The 22,846-nt window shown below is 37.6% G+C and overlaps 3 protein-coding genes and 1 non-coding gene across 7 annotated transcripts; 2 read left to right on the top strand and 2 right to left on the bottom strand.

Moving 5' to 3' along the window:
• The first annotated feature begins 532 nt into the window (after positions 1-532).
• On the top strand, positions 533-616 carry TRNAL-CAA. Its single transcript has one exon. It is a non-coding gene; the product is annotated as a tRNA-Leu (tRNA).
• Positions 617-1,750: 1,134 nt separating this feature from the next.
• Positions 1,751-9,555, bottom strand: LOC111430383 (28S ribosomal protein S9, mitochondrial). The gene is made up of 4 exons (XM_023066605.1): positions 8,791-9,555; positions 6,149-6,589; positions 2,202-2,282; positions 1,751-2,083 (listed from the first exon to the last, which is right to left on the bottom strand). Exons 1-4 carry the CDS (start codon positions 9,368-9,370, stop codon positions 1,992-1,994), a joined length of 1,194 nt encoding a protein of 397 aa, XP_022922373.1. The 5' UTR covers positions 9,371-9,555; the 3' UTR covers positions 1,751-1,991.
• Positions 9,556-11,439: 1,884 nt separating this feature from the next.
• Positions 11,440-13,203, top strand: LOC111430282. Its single transcript, XM_023066473.1, has 2 exons — positions 11,440-11,927; positions 12,786-13,203. Exons 1-2 carry the CDS (start codon positions 11,442-11,444, stop codon positions 13,074-13,076), a joined length of 777 nt encoding a protein of 258 aa, XP_022922241.1. The 5' UTR covers positions 11,440-11,441; the 3' UTR covers positions 13,077-13,203.
• A 1,169-nt stretch (positions 13,204-14,372) lies between these two features.
• On the bottom strand, positions 14,373-21,788 carry LOC111430276 (SKP1-like protein 21). Of its 4 annotated transcripts, none has more exons than XM_023066463.1 (10): positions 21,668-21,788; positions 18,966-19,306; positions 18,457-18,678; positions 18,128-18,319; positions 17,935-18,045; positions 17,583-17,658; positions 17,197-17,306; positions 16,893-17,074; positions 15,183-15,313; positions 14,373-14,926 (listed from the first exon to the last, which is right to left on the bottom strand). In XM_023066463.1, the coding sequence occupies exons 2-10, from the start codon at positions 18,999-19,001 to the stop codon at positions 14,877-14,879; spliced, it is 1,110 nt and encodes a 369-aa protein (XP_022922231.1). In that variant the 5' UTR covers positions 19,002-19,306; positions 21,668-21,788; the 3' UTR covers positions 14,373-14,876. The 4 variants fall into 4 exon arrangements, with proteins under 4 accessions (XP_022922231.1, XP_022922233.1, XP_022922232.1 ...); XM_023066465.1 differs by having other exon boundaries at positions 18,966-19,259; XM_023066464.1 differs by having other exon boundaries at positions 18,966-19,254.
• Positions 21,789-22,846: the final 1,058 nt, after the last annotated feature.

Raw genomic sequence — 22,846 nt, 5'->3', positions numbered from 1 at the left:
TCAAATTAAATTTTATTTTCAACGTTTTCAAATATTTTATGATTTACTTATATTTTTATTATATTATATTTCATACCTTAATTAATTTCATTTTTATTATTTTTTTTAGTCTCTTATTTTTCGACTAATCCACCAAAAACTAATTTAGTATTACACGAAAAGTATATTCGTGTCCTCCTCACTCTTTTTAGTATGTTCGTAATTATTCACTCTATCTATTCATTTTAAATTTTTTAATTTATTCAATTTATATTTTAATAGATTATCTCGATGACATTTTTATTTTTTAATAGATTATCTCTTGTTAGATTTTTTTTTAGCCATTATTAATTAGTCAAATAGATAAATCTTTTTTGTTTAATTTTGAAGAACTATTATTTCAAAGTATTCATATTTTGGGTTGCTAAGAGTTTAAATTGATTCCTTGAACTAAGTGCAAGGATTAAATGAAAATTAGGGTAAAACTGTTATTTAATAATTATATTAAGGATTAATATTTTTATATTTATATTTTAAAAATCGTTACCAATAAGTCAGGATGGCCGAGTGGTCTAAGGCGCCAGACTCAAGTTCTGGTCTTCGTGAGAGGGCGTGGGTTCAAATCCCACTTCTGACAATGTTTTTTCATTTTAAGTTTGTTGTTTACTTTTAAATGATTAACTCTTAAAAGTATTTAATCTCAAATTTATGTCAAACAATTGAAAATGATAATTTATATTTTGAAGTTTAATGGAGCTTCTGGATTATGCAAATAAATTAATTAGGAACCAAATTAATTCATGAGCCATAAAATTTAAATTATTACATAATAAATTAATTAGGATAGGAACCAAATTAATTCTTTAAAGTGTTACATAATAAAATAAAAATAGATAATTTTGATTATTATTGGTTTACAGAATTACTCTTTAAACCTCTTTAAGTTTACAATTAAGCCCTTAAATATTCCATTTGAATTCAAAAATTGAGAGATGTCCTCATTTAACTCACTAAAATGATTCGAGTTATTATGACCTTATTTAAGTCGAGTTTTCATTTAAGTTGAGTTGAAATAAATATAAATGAAAACTTAATTTTCATTCATTCCTTCCACATGTTCCATACAAAATCAAAACATTGAATAATTGAGAAGCTAAGTTTAAATAAAGCTTTCTCAAACTATCTAAAATTGCCAAGGCATGGCTTACCTCGACCCCTACCTCGCTTATTGCCTGTACTATCCAAGTTTTGTTGCGATTCAAACCATTTTGACAAACTTTCCTCCAGAACAAGAACAAGAACAAGACTTAGCACGAGCATCATTTGCACGTTCCATGCCTCAATGACATCAATTGGACTCACTGCATTGTGCAATTAGATTGCTTTCAAAGACAAGAGGGGTGACACAACTCTTGACGGGTCGGTGAGACTTTACCCTCAATTTGGCATACAATTAAAATATAATGGCATATAGTTCTTGAGAGGAAAAACGTGTGAGTGAGAACAAAAAGGAAAACCGTGAGTGAACGAGACGAAAATATCATTTTCAGACAATATTCTCATGCACAACCAAATAGGTCATCTTTGATTCTCAACAATCTTTTATTCCCAGACCTATTAACCTCCAGCATCATACATCCATGAACAAACAAGAAAACAATGTTCATTAAATTCCAAGAAACAAATAAACAGTTCACAAACAATAATATAATACAATGTCCTCTAGAGGATGAGAGTATAAATGTAAGTGTCCACTACATTCCAGTGAGAGAAAAAGAATAGAAAAGAGTAACCATCAAGAAAGTGAATAAGTATCCATGAGAGGGAAGAGGGAGTAGTAAACTTCCATGGCTCAGTGTTAAATTCAATAGTTATATTTGCAACAAACAAACAGGGTATTTGGAATAAAGGCTACACTACAAAAACGATGCAGGAACCAACCTGTTTATAAACCTTGTGTCTATTTATTGCAGAAGAAAAATGTCGAAGTTCCATACGAGTACATGTGTAACCTAACGCTTCACCCATTGGAAGCTCTTTCTTGCTTTCGCCTTTCCTGGCTTCTTTCTTTCTACGACACGTGAATCTCGCGTCAAGAAACCAGCTGCGGAGCAAATAGAACAGAGAATTTTGATCAGTAAAAATGTAAATGAATGCAACTGATTGATATATATCATTCTCATCATAGCGGACTGAAAAAACTGTGATTCGTTTTATCTTACATGCTCGCAATGGAGGACGGAAATCTGGCTCCCAATTCTGCAAGGCTCTGCTGATACCCAATTGAATAGCTCCAACTTGGCCTGTAAAAGAAAGTTCAGAACTTTTACTCACTTGAAAACACATTCAAAGAGGATAGAGAGAAGGAAATTTGAATTTGGAACAGATTGAAGCAAAAAAAAAGGTTAACAGTCAATGACTTTGGAGGGTGGATAAAACTCCAGAAGCAGCAAAGTCGAAACTTTAATGCATCCTTCATAATACAGTCAACATAAATGTTTCCATCCGATCATTAGACTGAGGAGCTGGCAGTAAAAGATCTTATATGCTAATGACGACACAAAAGACAACCCCAGTTCTGATATTTCATATCATGTAAAGTAAAGTAGGGTAAATCATAGGGTAAATCGATTAGATTATCAGCCACCAATAGTAAATGTGTATCAACGAAAACAGGTTGAAGGAGGCAGCAATTAAATTGTGAATTAGTTAGAAGTGGCCTACTTTGGTAACTGTCATATGTGTTGATAGAGAGTTGTGGCACAGCGGGGAACACAGATAATGCGAGTAAAAAGGAGATTTTGCTTTTGTGAACAGGGGTACTCAGGTCTGGGAAAGATGGGAGGGGTATCCTAAGACCAGGGCAGTCCCAAGTTCGAAGTTACCAGTTCAATCATGAAGTTCACATTTATTTGCATTGTACATCATTCCACGGCGATAAAGGAAAGCACAGACTGAAGTCTAATAAACATTTATTTGGTATCAATCATAATATATACTAACTTGGACATTTGTTTCAAACGCATATTCCATGTCTGAATAGCAGGGTTTAATATCATGCGTTGAAACACTATACAATGAAACTGATAAGTTGCCAAGTAGTAGCAGAGGGAATTTTCTTTTTTCTAAGAGAGCTTTTCATTAAAGAGAGAAAAGTACAAGAATTAGACGTTGTATAAGACATTAACACATTGCATGCCAAAGGAGAATTTAAACATAGTTCTTTTAATTGACATTAATAAAAAAAAATACGAAATATTTCAAGAAAATGGGAGTATAGCAAGCAGAACACAAAAACCATAACCAACCCCCCCCCCCCCNCCCCCCCCCCCCGGAGCTCATCTAACTCTCAAGCTTTATTCTTTATGAATCTAATGATTTCTCACTGTGTATAGCCCAAAGGAGCATATCCACCACACTAACAGCACAAATCAAAACAGTTTGGCGTTATACCGAAAATAATGGCCACAAATAAGTCAACTACATTGGTCAGCTTAAGCTTTGTAGCTAGCGTTTGCTGGGGCTAAATGTTCTGATAGCCACAAAGAAATCTTCACACAACCCAGAGAAATCTTAGAAAAGCCCAACTAGGAATGAGAAAGAAAAAATAAGAAATTTTCCCCATCCGGTCTTTGCATAACACACAACTGGGAGAAGTAGCAAAAAGGAAGGTTGCTTCGAACTGCATCTACAGTACTCCTGACGTGGCTTTAACATCTCAGGAGTTGATATTATACACGCTGTTCAGAAAGCTGAAACGTCTGGAGTCTTTTATCAAAGTAGTTTCCCAGGATGAGTATAATAAAGTCTATATGCTACTGTCCTTCCTACAGATTGCTGAGTTTCCTCTTGCTCAGTTTTCTTTAGATTTTTCAGGTTTTTCTTCTTCTTTTTTTTTTTTTTTTTTTTTTTTTTTTTTTCTAAAGAAAAAAGGAAACAATTCCTTCATTCATAAAATGAAATTTCAAAATATGGAGAAAAAAGGCTATAGTTACAGAAAGATTGAGACAATTCACACTAAGATAGAGCTTAATAAATAGTAGGATCTATAGAAGTATCAGAGCTCTGTTCTTTGTCAGAGAAAATTCGAGAGAGAACCAAATAGACCCCAAAAAAAGTCGGGGTAAATTTGGGCCATAGGATCTTTTTCTCCTTGAAAGGATGGCCAGTGAACGTGAGGGTAAGGAAATAGAAAATGTCCCCTGGCAGCAGTGTAGACCAACCAAAAGCGGCGATGATAAAATTCCAAAAGGGTTTTTGCAAAGGAGCAAGTGCTGAAAAGATGAACATGTCTCTCAACCCCTTTTGCAAATAATGCAGAAACTATGGGAGATATAAAGTCGGGAATCTTCGTTGAAGCTCGTCATAAACATGAGTGACAAAGCTCCCACATAAAAAGGTTAAATTTTTGGATATTCTCCTTCCAAATAGAATGATAAATCTGTTTTTTGCTGCGAACTCCAGCTGTTGCAAGAGACCTTGGCAGAGATATGAGGTGAACACAATCCTTAACGATATTCCATACCCATGAATCCTCTTGGTCGGTGAGGATGGTTGATGAAAGCAAGTTGGAAAGGCAACCCCATTCATCAATTTCCTCTTAGTTAAGGCCTCTTCTCAGAAAGAGGTTCCAAGAACAAGACGAGTCAATCCACAAGTCAGAAACGGAAGCTTCCTTATTGAGTGTGAGAGAATATAGAGAGGGGAATTCATCTTTGAGGACTGTTCTACCTATACATTGATCTTTCCAAAAAAGAGCAGTCTCCCCTACCAACTTTGCAAGATATGTGAATAAATACGAGAACTCAGACTGCTCAAACTATTTTCTTCCAGTTCATGTATACTTCACAGGGACTTGATATTTACTACTGTATAGCCAATGTATTTGTTCATCTTGAGTTTTTAATAATAATAATAATAATAAATAAATAAGATTTTCTCTTCCTTTTTGGGCATAAGGGAGTAGGTGGGATGGAAATTTTGTATAAATACTATTAGTGCAGAAAAAGCGAGATGAGTATTTGGGTCAAAAGAACAAGCTCCAACAAAAGAAATTCAACCCAACCCTAACTACAGAAAAGGACTTCAGTTCAAAAGAACAAGACTAAGCTCACAATTACGAAAAGACCTAGTGACACCAGACAATAAACCTAGCCACATCATAAATCTCCTCACTCGAGCTCTCAATCTATCTAAAGATTCTATAATTTCTTTCAATGCAAATGTCCCAAAAAATAGAAAAGAAACTATAGTGCTTCTCCCAAAAGGTAGGACTCCATTTTCTTTTCATATATCTTGGATGATCTATCACAAATATGGATTATAACTATCTTCCCTTCTACAATAGGAATCCAACCCTAACTACTAAAAATGCCACCGGTTCACAAAAAGAAAAGTTGATAATTATAGAAAGACCCAGTGGTTGTCGCCCACAAGGAGGCACTAAACCTAGCCACCTCCCAAACCTCCTCACCCAACCTCTCAATCTCTCTAAAAATTCTATTATTTCTCTTAATTTAGATGTCCCACAAAATAGCAAAGAAACAAGTCTACTACAAAACTTTGAAGGGACTACTCCATTTTATTTTTCACATCTCCTCGATGGTCTATTACTAAAATGTTTTATAATTATTCTCCCTCCTACTGTAGCCATCAATTGTTTCTTTTCTGTTATCCTTTAAAATTGCTGTATATGTCATTTGCTTCAATGAAAATTTGTATCCAACAAGAATGAACACAAACACTTGTATGCATTCTGGTGTGTGTGAGCACGTGTGTAAATATACATATATACTGGTACAACTACTCACACCAAAGTAAAGGAACACCATACGAATATCATCTTTAAGGATGCTAAAAAGCTTTTGAATGAAGGGATTCACTGTTGTTTGTATTCATCTAGATGAAATGAAATGAAGAACGCACAGATGATCTGATCCAAGTTTCATAGAAAATGTGAGGAAAATATAAAATTTATCAATGCCAAGTTTGCAGAAGAAAAATTATAAAAGTGATTTATTCTTTACAAATGCTAGCATCTCATTTTACTATTGTTTGGAACCTAGTTGACATCATAAACCTAAATGCAAAACACAATTTTTAAGAACAGACATAACTAGATATAAAGATGTAACAAGAAGTGTTAAATGTGACTTAAGCTTAAGCTTACCTGTTGTGCCACCTCCTTTAACCGTACATTTGACATCCCAAAGGCCTAATGTTTTGGTCTCGGAGAAAGGTCGAAGAAGAGCAGCCCGACTATCGAGCATTGGAAAATAAACATCAAATTCTTTATCATTCACTACGAACTTGCCATCTCCTGGCTGAACCCATACACGAGCAATGCTACATTTCCTTCTTCCTGTGCCATATGCTCTTCCTTTGTCATCTATCTGTCTCACTCTTGCTTTTGCAACCTCTTCTTGTTTCTGGCGCTCAATTTCAGCTCTTGAGGATTTTCTTGTGTTTTTCTCATAACGCATATCCTCTAATACACTTAGAGGGGGCAACCCCTCAACCCCTTCCAAATCTTTCAACGCAATCAAACTGTCTAGCATGTCATCCGTGATTCCTGATGCAGCAATAAGGTCTCCAAATGCTCGATTAGGACCTGCAGTTGACATATTAAATGAATAAGATAATTGATACAAATATGTGAAACTATTACAGAAACGCATTCATGACCCAAAATTCCAAACTTCAACAAATTCATCTAACTAATTAAACAAAAAGGATAGGTTCTTTTTTTTTTTTTTTTTTTTTTTTTTGGACAAGAAACATAAAAATATATTCAACAAAAGAACCAAAGAACAATCTAAGGGCAAGGGATTGATATTATCCCTCCCAAAACTAATTAAGGAGAGTCTCTCAGTTGTTAATAATCATCAAAAGGCTATAATTACAAAAGAATTTGACGTGCTTTGTGCACCACCAAGAAGCAATGTGCTGACCAAAAGCCAAAAGGAATCAAAGGAAGAGCACTTATCTTCAAAAACCCTGCTATTTCTTTCCTTCCAAAGACACCAAAGAAGGGAGCGAGTTGCACATCTCCAAAGGATCTTCCCTCCTTCCGCAAAAACTCTTCCCATCAAGCCCTTCTAAAAGTCAACCATCTATCTTCTTGGGGACAAACCAACAGAGAAGAAAAATGTGATCTAAGGACTCCTCCTATATGTAGAGACAACAAACTGAGGGAGACATCATCCGATTTAGAAGTTTTTTTTTTTTTTTTTTTTTTTTTTAAGCTTATTGTGGGTATATAAAGTTTTGTAGGCTAGGGACCATAAAAAGAACTTTCACCTTCTTAGGAATTTTGAGTTTCCATATTATGATAATACAATTTCCTCATCCCATTAGTCATCTTCAAGAATGTGGACTTCGTTGAAAAACTGCCCAAATGATCTGTCTTTCACACCATCTATCCAGATCATTACCCACCACCAGAGTATTTAGAAACTGAACAAGGTTGATTGAGGAGGGTCTAATAACTCTTATTGTATTTGGCTTAATGCTCTTTACCTCACCTGGAGGAATTTTAGAGTGACCCCATCTATTTAGCCCGAGAATTTTCCAAGCTCATGGTATTCATTGCTGAAGGTGATCCATGTGAGCTTGTGTTATTCTTCATTTGAAGATTTTTGTGCTTGGATTAGTTTTTTTGCAGCTGACACCTGACCATTTTCAACCTCAAGGGAGGTAATGGTGTTCTTATTACTACACAAGCTTGCAAGTCAATGAAAGAAAGAGTTTGTGAAAGAAAGAGGTGAGAAGTCACCCTCCCTTAACCTTTCTCACTTCGGCTGTTTGTCTCAAACACGCACCATTACCTGTTTTCATGAAGAAAACTTAACAACTGTATCTTTTAGCTTCAAAATGATACATCAAGGACTTCTACATACCATCTAAAATCCTCTTTCTAGAAGCACATTTGCCACCACCTTATGCCACATTATCCCACTGTTTTCCCCCCTTTCTTTTGTATAAATAACAGAGATATATAAATGAGGGAAGCATTGAACACAACCTAAGACAAGGGGTTGAGAAAACCCCTCCTCCCAAAAACTATGAAATAATGGCTTCCCAATCCCAAAGGATCACAAATGAGTAGTTACAAAAGAGTTCCTGTGACTATAATACCATCAAGCAGAGGTGAGTTGTACTATTATAGACAGAATCAGAAAGAACCTCCTTATCTTCAAAAGTTGGAACAGATCTCCCCTGTCAAAGACCCTAACAAAAGCGCTAACAGCATAGTTCCATAAAATCTTAGCAATGGCTTTAAAACTCCAAGCTGTGATTATCTAAAAGCCAATCGTCCACATGATTTTACAGTAACCCTCCAAAGTCATTTGGTTAAATGGGCTTCATTCTTCTACTTTAGGTTTCCAATACATCTACAAATCTAGAAATCTGATAACCTTGTGCTTGCAAAAATAAAGAGGGGCGGGTGCATAGCAGCTAAAATACATCACAGAAGAGTAACGACAGTAACCAATAAAATTCAACTTTTTTAACTTACCTACAAATGACATCGTTTAAACCACTACACAGGAAAAATGCAAAAGTTCAATGGCCTCAACCATATACTTATGCCGTTCTCAATATAAACGCAAAAGCTACGAGTAAGAACACTGTTATGAATTGCCTCGATCAGGACAACCATAGAATCAAATGATCTGGAATACACCAACATATCACGAAATTGAATCCTCAAGCAATACATACATGCCACAGAATTAGAAACCCAAGCAAATCCATTAAGTTGTTGAACTTGAAATACAATCTTCCCAATCAAGGGGGAGAAAAACTTGCCTTTAAGGATGGCAGTGAGTTCCTGCTCCTCCTTTTCGAGCTTCCTAGCATCCTCACTGCTCTCACTATCCACTTCCTTAATCTCATCTCTGGGTTTCCCAATTTCAACTGCATCCTCCTGAATGTTGAAGACATCACTCTTTTCTTCCTCTACCAGGCTCCACGGCTCGAACTTTGTCGCCGCAACCCATTCATTAGCACCATCGTCATCTTTATTTCCTCGAATTTCCTTCTCCACTCTCGCAAAAATGTCTCCCGCAGCACCCTGATCCCCGTCTTCCGACCTCACCCATGAATCGGCATTGGCCGGAGCAGAGTCATCCTCCGCTATACCATCAAGGTTGTCAGCTTCCTGAGTGAACAATTGGTCGAAATTTTCGTCGCTTTCCCGTGAAAGTTTCCAGACATTACTCGTCGGTTGGTCTCTGCTTCCACCGTTCTTATTGTTATTACTTCCATTGTTACTGGAGGAGAAGAATCGGGGAAGAAGATGAAATCTAGGAGATTGAGCTGGGGGCTTAGTGGAAATCAAGGTTAGCAATCTGAAATGGGAGGGTTTAGGAAGTAAACGAGAAAGCATAGTGAAACAAAGAAGGCTTTCGTAAGGTGAGGGAGACTACTAGCCAGCACGGGCAGATCTAAACAGCGGCAAACGAGAGAGAATCAACGAGCAACGACGGCGAGCAGCGGCTACAGAGGCGGCTCTGCAAATTCAGCGGTAGCATGAACCCTGGTGTGACGAGAGACCGGCATTGAGGGTTTTTGCGTGGTAATACCATTTTTTTCTTTTTTTTCTTTTTTTCTTTTTTAAATATTAATTATATGAATTAATGTTTCTAAATAAAAATAGTATTTTTGATGAAATTAATCTAAATAATGTGAATAAAATAAGAAATTATAATCGGCGGAAATGGGTCAGCTGCATCATTCTGTTGTCGATTTGAGAGTTTTCATATCGGTTACAGAGGAGAACGAAAAATTCCTGATAAAGGTGTAAAAACTTCTCTCTACTAGACGCGTTTTAACACCGTAAAGTTGACAGCGATATGTAACCGGCCAAAGTGGACAATATTTGCTAGCAGTGGGCTTGGGCTGTTACAAATAGTATCAAAGCTAGACACGGGGCGATGTGCCAACAAGAACTCTAGCCCCAAATGGGGTGGATTGTGAGGACTCCCTCGGTTGGAAAGGAAAATAAAACAATTTTATAAAGATGTGGTTAAAATCATGAGGTTGACGACGATACGTAATGGGCCAAAGCATACAATATCTAGCGGTGGACTCAGACGGTTAGACGATCACTTTGACTTGATACATTTTCTGTCTAAACTCCTAGCGAGTGCACGTGCAAAACTAAATCTTATTACACACTATAGGAGGTTCATGACCTACATGAAGCCATATAATATTTTCAGCTTGTTGTCGTCGGCATCTATGACGAGGGCGTCACCTATCAGTGAAAATAATTTTTAGTATTCGAGTTTGTTGAATGATATCAATTGTAGTTACGATGCATCATCACGCATTTAACCTAAATGTGGGAAATCTTTCTCCATTGAGAATTTTTATACGTCTCGAACAAAGTTATTATAATACAGGCGTACCTATAAATAAGATTTAATAATAAGAAAATTAGGTACGATAGCCATTACCATGAGTGATATACCTCAATATGATTAAGTCGTGTCAGTATATGTAGTCATCTGATGGAGTTGACCTAAAAAGTCCTTACAGACTTGTTTTGATTTATACGGTAACAATTCATATACGCATTTTCTATCTACAATATTATCTTATGATGTAACAATACACTCTCGGCCGAGCACGGGAAATCTGTACGTTCCAAACCTCTAACGCTTTACTGAAGCAATAATAAAGTGTCAGCTTAGTTCAATTAACCCTAATTGGTATGTTGTAAATAAGGTACGATTCCGTGGATCTAAACAACTACCATGATTTATTACTGTCTCCATTCTCCGACACCGTAACATACCTTTTGACCAAATAATCTCTTATAATTTCGACCTCTCCCAAAAGGAGATATGCCCACGATTTCGATTTGCTTCCTACCGTCCATAACAAGCATCTCTTGTGGGTCATTGCTCGTCACAGAATTAACACACCAGAGTTAGTTCTGTCCAATCACTATTGTAAATTTGGATTCGTTGAAGGTCAATAGGGTTTGCTAAACAACGAATCACGTCACCGTTGTAGATGTTCACGTCAACATCGTAGAGGTTCGCATCGCTGACGTCATGGAGGTGGGTCGTAGATGAAAAAGATTTATATCAAATATATATTTAAAAATAACTAAACATTTCTATTTCTTAAAGATAAATAATAATGATTTTAGGAAAATCTCATATTAGTATTTAATAAATTTTAATTTCAATTAACATTTAATTTATTCAGCTTCTAAATTATCCGTTTCAAATGGCTAGGATCCAAATTTCACGTGGCAATAACAAACCAAAACTCCACCACGTGTCTCAAGTAACCAACCAAAAACCACCACGTGTAGACTGTGACCCGTCGAATCCTCTCAGACTGCCACGTGTCCACTATCCCCACCACACCCCTCAAACTCCCATCCCCATTTCCTTCCTTTCTCTCCACCTTTCTTCCTCACTTCACTTTTTCTTAGGAAAAAAATGTCCGGCGGAGTGGGGCCCACATGCAGCGACATAAGCCTCCCAACGGAGCAAGAAATCCTTCACAAAGAATCATGCGATCCAAAGCAGCAGCAGCAGCAGCAGGAGGGAATCAAATCACCTGGCGGCGTTGGGCGGAAGAGGGCGGCGGCGGCGGCGGCGTTTCTGAGTTTCCAGCAACTGAACGCGCTTGCGGTGGTGGTGATATTCTCAGCCAGTGGGATGGTGTGCGCTGAAGACTTGGCGTTTGTGGTATTTTCTATGATGTATATGTACTTCATTTCCAGAGTGGCGTTTCCGCCGCTGGCCGGCGCCGGAGAACCGACGGTGTTCAGCCAGGAGAATAGGCTGCTCCGCTTGTATGGATTCTTCACCATCGTTGTGGGATTCTTCCTCCCTATAGCCTACATTCTGGAGGGCTTCTTTGAAGAAGATAAAGAAGGCATCAAAGCCGCTTCTCCCCATGTCTTTCTTCTTGCTAGCCAGGTTTAGCATCTTCAAAAGACTATACCACTATTGTAATGGTTCAAGCTTCCCGCTAACAGATATTATTTTATTCGGTTTCCGTATTTAAAACACTTTTTAGGGATTGGTTTTGAACACTCCCCTTTCCAACCGATGTAGGATCTCACAACCACATCGGTTGGAGAAAGTAACGAGACCCTTTATAAGGATGTGGAAACTTCTCCAATCGATTGGAGACAGAAACGAGGGAATGTGTGTCAGCGAGAACGCTGGCCCAAAAGGTGGAGGGTAAGATATCACATTAGTTGGAAAGGAGAATGAAACTCCGTTTATAAGAGTGTGGAAACCTCTACCATCGATTGGAGAATGGAATGAGTGCCAACGAGCACGCTGACCTCAAAGGGGGTGGATTGTGAGATCCCACTAGTTAGAGAGGAAAACGAAACACTCTTTATAATGTGTGGAAACCTCTCTTATCGATGGGAGAAGAGAATGAGTGCCAACGAGCACTCTGGGCTCCAAAGGGGTTGATTGTGAGATCCTGGGAAAACGAAACACCTTTACAATGGTGTGGAAACCTTTTTCATCGATTGGAGAAGAGGATGAGTGCCAACGAGCCATCTGGGCTCCAAAGGGGTGTATTATGAGATCCCACTGGGGGAGACACCTTTATAATGGTGTGGAAACCTCTCTCATCGATTGGAGATGATAATGAGTGCCAACGAGCATCCTAAGCTCCAAAGGGGTGGATTGTGAGATCCCACTAGTTGAAGAGTAGAACGAAAAGTCTCAAGGGAATATGGAAAGGGAAAGCCATTAGTGGTGGGCTTTGGACCGTTACAATTATATATGCATCATTTATAGTTGTTTTGCTGACAGAGTTTCATGGAAGGCGTGGCGGGGAACGACAGATTCTCGATGCCAATCCGAGTGTTCGTGCCAGTATTGTACAACGCGAGAAGGGTGTTCACACTGACGGAGTGGCTGCGGGACGAGTTCGCAAAGGAAGACAAGGAGTACAGTGGGTCTGTGCGGCGGCAGATGATCGGAAGAGGGCTTGCGGTGGTGAACATGGCGGTTTGGAGCTTCAATCTGTTTGGGATCTTGTTGCCTTTGTATGTGCCAAAGGCATTGAAGAGATATTACTCGGTCAAAAAATCCAAAGATTGAGAGAGCTTTGTTTGGTTAATTATTCAAAATAACTGTGGTTGATCTGTTCTGGTTTTGTTTTCAGATAGCAATTATGTTTGAATAGTTTGGAGTTTTTGGATTGTAATGGAAGTTCTTAATTAATGTAACTTTCTGGGTTTGCATGGCTGAGATTATGATATCATGTAGAGATTAGTGCACAAGTGATCAAAAGAAAAAGGCCTCATTATTATTATTATTATTATTATTATTTTTTGTAGAAACTTTAAGCTTAAAAATTTAGGGGCGAACCGAACCGAACACGTTTTTCATATATGAAGTTGAAAACGAAGATTAATTTTTATTTTCTCCAAAATTTATATAGAAACTCAGTTGTAATATTGAAATTTAAGAGAAATTATATCAACATTATATTATATTTTTGTTTTGGCCGATAAATATTTTCAGCCAATCATCTTCTGGTTACTTTAATCGAGGTGTTATAATTTTCTATTCTTTCAAAAAAGCATTATCGCTCTATGGGGCGTAGGCCTCCCAAAAGGTAATGGAGGCGTGCAAAGGTTTTCTTAGGCCAGACGGAGATTGGCCCTCGAGTGCAAAGGTAGAAGGGAGCTTGTCTGCAAGATCCACTCGTCGAGCAGGGACGAAAGTCGCCCTTAGTGATCCGACGGTGCCGAGTGGAAGGGTTGTCGCTCAACAGATAAAAGTTACTCTAGGGATAACAGGCTGATCTTCCCCAAGAGCTCACATCTACGGGAAGGTTTGGCACCTCGATGTCGTCTGGGCTGTAGTATGTTCCAAGGGTTGGGCTATTCGCCCATTAAAGCAGTACATGAGCTGGATTCAAAACGTCGTGAGACAGTTCGGTCCATATTCGGTGTGGGCGTTAGAGCATTGAGAGGACCTTTCCCTAGTACGAGAGGACCGGGAAGGCCAAGAAATCCGTCGCTGGTGAGTCATTTCCAGCCCTCTTCTAGTTGCTGGCTAGTCATTTCCAGCCCTCTTCTAGTTCCTTTAATTGGAGTGTTACAATTTTCTATTCTTTAAAAAAAAAAGCATTGTCGATGTCATCTCAATTTGTTTTGGCCTACCAACGGGCCAAGAAATCCGTCACTGGCGAGTCATTTCCAGCCCTCTTCTGATTACTTTAATCGGAGTGCTATAATTTTCTATTATTTCAAACCCATCCGGTCACAGCTCCACCTCATAGACATCTCTAGTGGTCGAGAGAAGCGCTCGTCTGCGAGTGAATATGTATAAAAACAAGTGACAAGTGAGAATTAGTAGAAGTATATGAAAGGAGTATGTTCCCTTGCATTATCACCAAAAACTGATTCACTATTGAATGACAAAATTGGGGTTACAAACGAATGGAAAGAATGATGATACCATTTTTTATGCAACGGACATTAATTTCAACAACAATACATTTAGCCAAAATAAGCATGGCTCAAGTTACAAACAAACAAAATGGAAGAAACCCAAAACAAAAAAAAAAACAAAAAAAGGCTCAAGAAAAAGGGATGAGCCAATTATGCTCTCAGCGATACAGCGCCAGTTTTTCCTCCCCTCGGCTCCCATTCCTTTTATGACTCTCTTTCTCTATCCCCCAAAACAAAAATTTGCATCTTTCTCATGTCATAATAACGCCTATAAAACCTTCCTTCCCCATCCACCATTTTTACACTGAAATCCTGCAAACTCTTGCTTCCTTTCATGTCTCCAACAGTAGCTTCTCCCACAATCCCGCTCATTCAAATCGACTGAGCTACCGTGTTCGTGTACCGGAAAGCAGATCGTCGTCGTCGTCTCTAACTGGCACTACCTACGAACTCTGATAGGAAGACTACTACCTCCTATCAGCACCTGTTCTAGACATATCAAAGAAATGCACCAGTCACTCCAATAGCTCTACTTCAAACCCTTTGAACTTCATGTATGTTCGGAGATCCGTTTCAATAGTAATACGATATTTGGTTAACGAGAAATGTCAGATTTTTAATTCTCGACTAATAACCACCTAATTGAATCTACCAGCAACCAGCATTTTGCAGTTAAAATATGATATTATCGAAGTTTAAGACGATCTCTTCTAAGGACATGAAATAATTTTGACACAAAACTTACTTGTGAATCTGGTTGATGAACCATTGCCATTTAATACGGTCACCAGTTTTCTTTCTTGGCCTAGCGATAGAATTTCTTGCACTCTTTCTGGCCAATCTGAATTCAATCTTCTAGCAAAGTCTTCTACTTCCCTGCATCCAAGAGATTAACTAACTTAAATGGTGACAAAAAGAAGTGGATTTTGAGGACGACCGCAATCAGCTACTACACATACACGCCTGGAAAATATGATTCAGACCGACTTCAATATGGCAGACGACTAATACAAGGAAAATAATAACATATACATCCATTTGAGACATTATGGTTAGTACAAGGGACTGCTGATCATGTAAACAGTCCTTTACCTGATGTGTGTGTAACAGCCCAAGCCCAAACCCACCGCTAGCACATATTGTCTTCTTTGGGAGGGCTTGGGCTGTTATAGTGTGTGTACCGTTGACGAAAGATATTTATGATTCAAAATATTCATGACCAAAGACTTGTCACAACTTCTAAGACATTGTTTTTCCCCTCCCCATGAAATTTGGGAAAGAATGATTTCTTTTCTACAGGCTAGATGGTGTATGGTTTCTAACAGCTTACGTATTTTTCAGTAAACATTTCTTTTTATATGAAACAGATAAAGATGTCTCATTAAAAAAAGAAGCCAGCCAACAAAAACTTTAGGAACACAGGACGAGATGTCCCTTAACCCGACTTAGGATCAAATAGAAGTTCCAATCTAATTTCGAGGTGGAAGTAGAGTAGAAACAAAGTTTGTGTTGCACACTCCAATTAGAGGCTGTGAAACATAAATAATCACATAAAGATTCAAAACAATTCAACTTATCAATGAAAATTCTAGCTTTTTTTTTTTTTTTTTTTTTTTGCATACAAACTACAAACGAGCTTCAGAAGCGTTTAAATTTTGCCCTTGTCCTTGAACCATCATCCTAGAAGAAAGTCCAGAAGCCATCCCCCCAACTTGTTCTTAGTTCAAACACCACACCACACCAAATTGATTACAAATAAAACTCTAGTCCTTGAAGGCAAAGCTACATTCGGAGAGAGTCTCATTCCCATAACAAAACACACATTTGAAAAAGAACTGCAGATTAGGGTTCCTCTTTTTGAACCTGTTAATGCTGCAAAGAGCTACTGACCATCAAAACAGTTGTCTTCTTAGGACAATGACCTTATCGAATCAGATTGCATCAAAGCTTCCTGTAAAGAACATCTGTATCCTGCCCCGTCGTTCATCTCCCAGTCATAAAAGCCTCCTAAGTGTAAGGTTCCAGGCAAGGGAGTTGGAAAATTTAAACACAATTGGCACCCTCGTCCAATACATCCCCCTCCCCCCAACCAAAAAAAGAACCACCACCACCCCAATAATTTTTTCCATAAGCAGATGACACGCGTGACTGAAATTGAGCTCAGTACTAATCCTCAAAGCCTAAAAAAAAATATAATTACCATTTCGCTTCTATCCCACAGAGCCAAATTAGAACAATTCACTCATTAAATAAAGAGAAGAAAACCGGAACGTCACAAATCAGAAATTAAAATCAAATATCACCTAGAACCCTATAGCATATGAGCACGCAGAAGAAGCAAGCACTAAGACGTGAGAAAAAGGTTCAATGTTGTCCACTGTTCAACATTTCCCGACAGTTGAATAAAGTGGGTTGGAAAAAGGGTTCAGTACAACATTCATTTGACATATCTGACCTGTCAAGTTCCTCCTTCATCGCAGGATCTAGATCATCATACATATCAGCATCATCGAACTCGATCTTAGATGAATATATGGAAACTGCTGAATCCTGTGATTTCACAGTTCTACTCGGAGATGCCCCCGAAATCTTGTCAAACTCATTATTCTGGCAACAAGAAGGAAGTGCATCCAACTCCTAAACAATATAAGATTGCAGAATTCAATAATTGGAGCTACTTCTGATGTGAAAAGGGGAACTTTTTAATAGGCCACATATATAGACAAGCCAAATACAAAAAATTATGCACAGATGCAAACCTCTATTTTATCATGGTTCCCATTCTCATTGGTTGAAGAAGAATCCTTCTGTTGATCCTTTCTCCTCCGATTTTTCTTTTTGTTTTTGTTTGCTTTTACTGCCTTTGAATCTGCGTGTGGAATAATAGTGGTTGAATTACAAAGAAAAAATAAGAGACATTTAGCACTGAGAATCTCGAAAGAGTACGGATAAGTAGAAACTTCTCTCCCCATGTTTACAGGTAAATTGTGGCAAATTCTTATATACTGCAAAACCACTTAACATGGACACTAAAATTCAAGATGTGATATTAAGGCTAGAGCATGAAAAGAGGACATCCCAGTAAAAAGTTAAGACAATGAAATGAGACAGAAAGAGCAAGAACGAGTGAACAATTCTCAAGTACCTCCGTCTCCTCCATTTATAAATGACAGAAGGTCATCGACTGATCTATCATCCACCCGCTCCTCGATCTCAACATTCTGAAAGATGTGAAAAATGACGTGCTAAATTGCTATTGGGAGATTAAAATTATATAACACAACTCAAAGTCAGATTAAGTATACTACTCAGAGCCTTGGATAGGGTTAAAAACAAGGATGTGAACAAAATAGCAAAGAGTACAGATTTTTGGGTATTTTAGGCTTTTTTTTTATCGTGTAATTTTCATTTTCTTTATTAGAGAATACCTCACTCTTTCTCCTAATATGTTCTACCGTTATAAATATTTTTTTTCCATTAGTAAAAAGGTAATTCACCTTCAATTTCTCTCTTTCTCTTAATTCTTTCCTTTTCCGTGCATATAATCTATTTAAGAGCCGAATGCGTGGATCATCTGTTATGTTGCGTAAGGGCTCCAACTTTTCTTCCTGTAGAATTTAGTCTGAGTGAGACACTTAAACTGAATATGTGAGTGTGTGAGTTGGTTTTGGGTGTGAGTGTGGGACGCACCTCTGTGAGATCATCAGGTAGGTGAAATGTCTCCCTGATCTCCTCTGGAGTCTTTCCTTCAATAATTCGAGCAAGTGCTCGACTAGTTAGATCAACCAACGGTTTCAATTGGAGGCTGTCAGCAGCAGACGTCAACTCACATAGCTTTTTTGTATCCATGCGAATGAATTTCTCATCAAACGTCTTACGCTCCTATGGAAAATAATACCCATGTTCATTTGTAATATGACTACTGAGTTGTCCATAAGTAACAGCGTCCATTCAATCTCCACATCTCCATAACTGATGATTGTGGTTAGAGGAAAAAACAGGTTCAGAGATATACTGACCTTATTGGAGCGACCCGGTACTTGATGGAACCTGCAATAGTCAAGAATTAAGCCTAATATAGCAGGATTCACTCGCTGCGGAAGAGATATTGCATAATTCTTGGAGGATCCCATCCCTGTTTGGAGTATTTCCCGACAAATCATAGGGCAAAACATAGCAACTTCTTCTTCAACTTGTTGTATTGAGCCATCAGCAGTTTGAAGCCAAATGTAAGACTTCATCTGGAAAAAAATCACATTTCAGAAGGAAAATTAACCAACAAATAATGAATTGCCCGATGCAGCCACTTAGATAAGTGTGATTTTTTCTTAAACCGTTGCCTGCTGTATACTGATCATCAAAACACATAGGATCTCCAAGAACCCCTAAATGCATTACATGTATAATCCATATCATCCCAAAAACTGTGCGCGTGTGGGAAGTGAAAAAACTCCATGGAAAATTTTGTGCCATGTTCTTAAACCAAGACAGTTTCTTGGTCCTAGTGTAAATTTGTAAAGCATTGTACCTCAGGTTTGACTACCGCCATAGCACTTTCAGTCATCTGATGTAGCACTTTGTGGTCGCCGCACAAAGAAAACAGGTCACTCAGTAATATCACTCTTTCAGGAATACTAATGTAAGCACTCTGAACCACCTCGAAGGAATTACGGAGTCATAGAGAAATAAATATTCTACTTCTTCAGGGTCTTAACTTTGTTGAGACTCTCAACTCTTTATCAATACTGCCAAAGTGGATAAAAAGGAGAATCCAGACAAGCATGCCTCTTATTGATAATAGAAGTTTAGAGAGCTAGCTGCACTACACAGAAGGGACTCACAATCAAGGACTAGCAAATAACCAAAAACCTGAGACCAAAAGACATAAACGCGAGCATTATTGAAAAGATGTGCAAACTTTATATCAGCCACTTGCAACATGCAAACACAGACTAGGATATTTACTTAACATGTCAAAATAAAAGGACATGACATACCTTACACAAAAGTAGAAAAATGATGTGGATTAACCAAAATTCCTTGTATATAAGAATAGAGCATCATTTCTTAGATAAATAAAATAAACTCCCACTAGTGAGTCTATTTTTTTCAGTCCTTTGGAGGATAAAGATTCCTATGAAAGTGAAATTTTTTCGAGGAGGATGTATTGGTATTTGGCTTGTTTTGTTGTATTCTTTGTCAGAAGGCGAAGGAAGAAATAGATCACATTCTTTGGGGACGTGAGTTCGCGCGTTCTATTTGAAATTCTTACTTACTTACAGACATTTAGCTTCTTGCTTGCCCGTCATAGGGACATTAGTGTCATGCTCGGGAAGTTCCTCCTCCATCCACTTTTTCATGAGAAGGGTCACTTACTGTGCTTAGTTGGGGTGTGTTATCATGTGGAATCTTTGCAGTGAAAGGAATCATGGTGTTTAGAGGTTTGGAGAGGGATCCTAGCGATGTTTGGTCCCTTACTAGATTTCATGTTTCTCTTTCAACTTCGATTTCAAAGATTTTTTATATTTGTTCTACAGGCACTATCTTGCAAGATCGAAGCCCTTTTCTTTAACTGGGTTCCCTTTTGTACGCTCGGTTTTGTATTCCCTTGAACTCTTTCATTTTTTCTTAATCAAAGTTGATGTTTTAATCATAAATAGATAAATAAAATACACTCCGGTTCATCAATAACTTTCATATTAAACACGGAAACCTGACTAATGGTACAGTGGGAAAATGAAAATTCTAACAGTTAATTCAGCAGTAAATCATAACTCTAAAGTTAATTTCTGCTAGCCAACAGCCATTCTTTCATTTGTCTGTCCTCTCACTCACTATTCTTTATTTAAAATATGAAATGATCATGCACATTCAAGAGATTAGGAGAGAATGATAACACAATTGTTCCTTTCAAAACCCATTAGAGTGCCAAAGAAAAAATTTCCATCTAGAATCGAAGAAAAATGCAAGATCCTCTACTCATCTTTCCTTAATAGAAATCCTACAATAGTCAACGGAAGTAAAAAGTAGCCACCTTGATACTAACCCTGACCTTCACCTTGCCAAAAAAAAACTACTGAAAATGAGTTGAACCTGAAAGTCTTTAGTGCACAGAAGGAGTGCTGCCTGCTGGCAGTTGAGCATATTAAAACTATTAAAGATGGACAGAAGTTCGTAGAGAACACACAAAGATATTTATTGCTTTGATCCTTACAGAGAATAATCCAATTTGGTGATGGAAAAATATTGAGCTTTCTCCTTTAAACAACGTACAAGTATGAATTTGATACTTATTCTGCTTAAAACTCGAGGTAATCCATTTTCGATTAGAGATGTGACCAAAACCTCTGATTTTTTTTCTTTGGATTGAAAGATAAAATTATTTCAGTTGGTTGGAATTACAAGGATAGACCTTCCAAGAAGCACTCAATCACTGTGGTCAACAGTCACCTACAAACGCAAGCTCAACCACATCCTTCAACTTTACTCTCATTAATTGCATTATTCTATAATTATATCAAATGATTCACCCAAAATCTAAAATCCTAGCCACAAGAAGCTAATCTCTAAAGAACTAACAAAACTTCACTCTCAAAATCAAATTTCAAAGCTAAAGAAGAAAATACTGTTCAATTTCAAAATTTTCGTGCACTGCCTGAATAGATATTTGAATCAACTTCAACAGTAGCGAGTGGACTCCATTTCTAACCACACTTCAGCCACAACACAAAGAAACGTTCCAAAAATTTTCAATATTGCTACATAATCCATAGAGCATGGTACATAGAACAAAAGTCGAGGAAATCTCAAATTTTCCGCTGCCCAGATTTCAATTAAGAGAACGGTAAAATTTAACTACTGCAGCTATATGCCAACAAACGAACAAACTAAAACCATCAAAAACCGAAAATTCAACACCCATTTCCTCTTTATTTCAAAAAAACAAAACAAATCTAATTAATTAGAATCACGAATCGTATCCTATCACGGCAAATTAAAAATAATAATAACAATAACGAAGTCCATTTCCATGGAGAAAAAAAAAACAACCAATGCAATTCGTTCCCAAAAATCAAGCTCATGTTCAAAAACCCCCTCTTGAAGGTAACGAAATGAATCAAAATCCCAACCAATAGGAGCCAAAAAGACAAATTAAAAAACGGAAAAACACAATAGAGATGAAAACATAGGGAAATGGAACTCAGAAAGATGAAGAACATAAATTGATACCTTGCAAAATGGAAATGTTGCACAGAAAATGAAAGATTGGAAGAAGGAGGAGGAGCTGGAGATAGGGTTTCAGACTGGCCTCTGTTGATATTCTGCACTTTCAGATTTTTTTTTTAATTTTTTAATTTTAATTTTTTTCTTTTTTTTTTCTTTTTTTTTTTTTTTTTTTTTTTTTTTTTTTTTTTTAATTTTCTCTTACGCTTTGCTTAACAATTTGTGTGCGGTTCGTGTTCGGCACGTGATCTCTATCAACGAAGCTGGCCGCCGCACGTGACGGTAGTTAGGGTTTCGGGTGGAAGCCGACGCGGCCTCATCAGACTTGACTTCGCCGGAATCTTATGGGCTTCGTCGTGGGCCTTCGACACTCTACAAAATATGACGTTTCAAAGTTTAGGGCAACTACGTATTATAAAATAAATAAATAATTGTATTTCTAACATCCTTCATATGATTCGAATAATTTGAACCGTCTTAACTTAAGATTGGGTTGGGTTAACTCAACCGACCTGAAAATATGGTTGACTTTTTTAGTATGGTCAACTCAACCGACCTGAAAATATGGTTTATAACTCAACGTTACCCTACCTTTAAATTTGTTATGTGACTAGTGAATGTTGGTATTGTATAAAATTTTAGTTATTAATGTACATGTACAGTGGATAAGTATAGTTTTTTAAATGGCTAAATTCACGACCTGACTCAATCAGAAAATAGAGGTTTGAGTTGTGAACTCGGTTCGAGTCATTTGGGTCATCGATGACTTGGTGCACCTCAACCCAAAATAACCCGATGCACCTCTAATTTATAAAAGTAACATGGTTTCATGAAATAAATTAATATAAACTGATAATATTTCATAGTGATGAATTTGGGCTGTTACAAATGATATAAGAGCCAGATATCGGGTGGTGTGCCAATGAGGACGCTAAACCCGTAAGGGGGGTGGATTGTGAGATCTCACATCGACTGAAGAGGAGAACTAAGCATTCTATATCCGGTGTGAAAACCTCTCCCTAACAGACGCGTTTTAAAAACCTCAAGGGAAAGTTCATTCATGCATCGCGGCACATGAGATGGACATGTCAAACCATATTTGTGTTCTTACAGTTATTTTGGTAGTTTTTTTTTTCTAAATTTGAGAATGATGTAATCATTGAACGTTTTAATTGAGAATGGGCA

The sequence above is a fragment of the Cucurbita moschata genome, unplaced genomic scaffold (genome assembly GCF_002738365.1).
Source record: "Cucurbita moschata cultivar Rifu unplaced genomic scaffold, Cmos_1.0 Cmo_Scf00033, whole genome shotgun sequence".
In the NCBI taxonomy this organism is placed as follows: Eukaryota; Viridiplantae; Streptophyta; class Magnoliopsida; order Cucurbitales; family Cucurbitaceae; genus Cucurbita; species Cucurbita moschata.
Note: the sequence above shows the minus strand (reverse complement) of the source record. Positions and strands in the feature narration are given on the sequence as shown.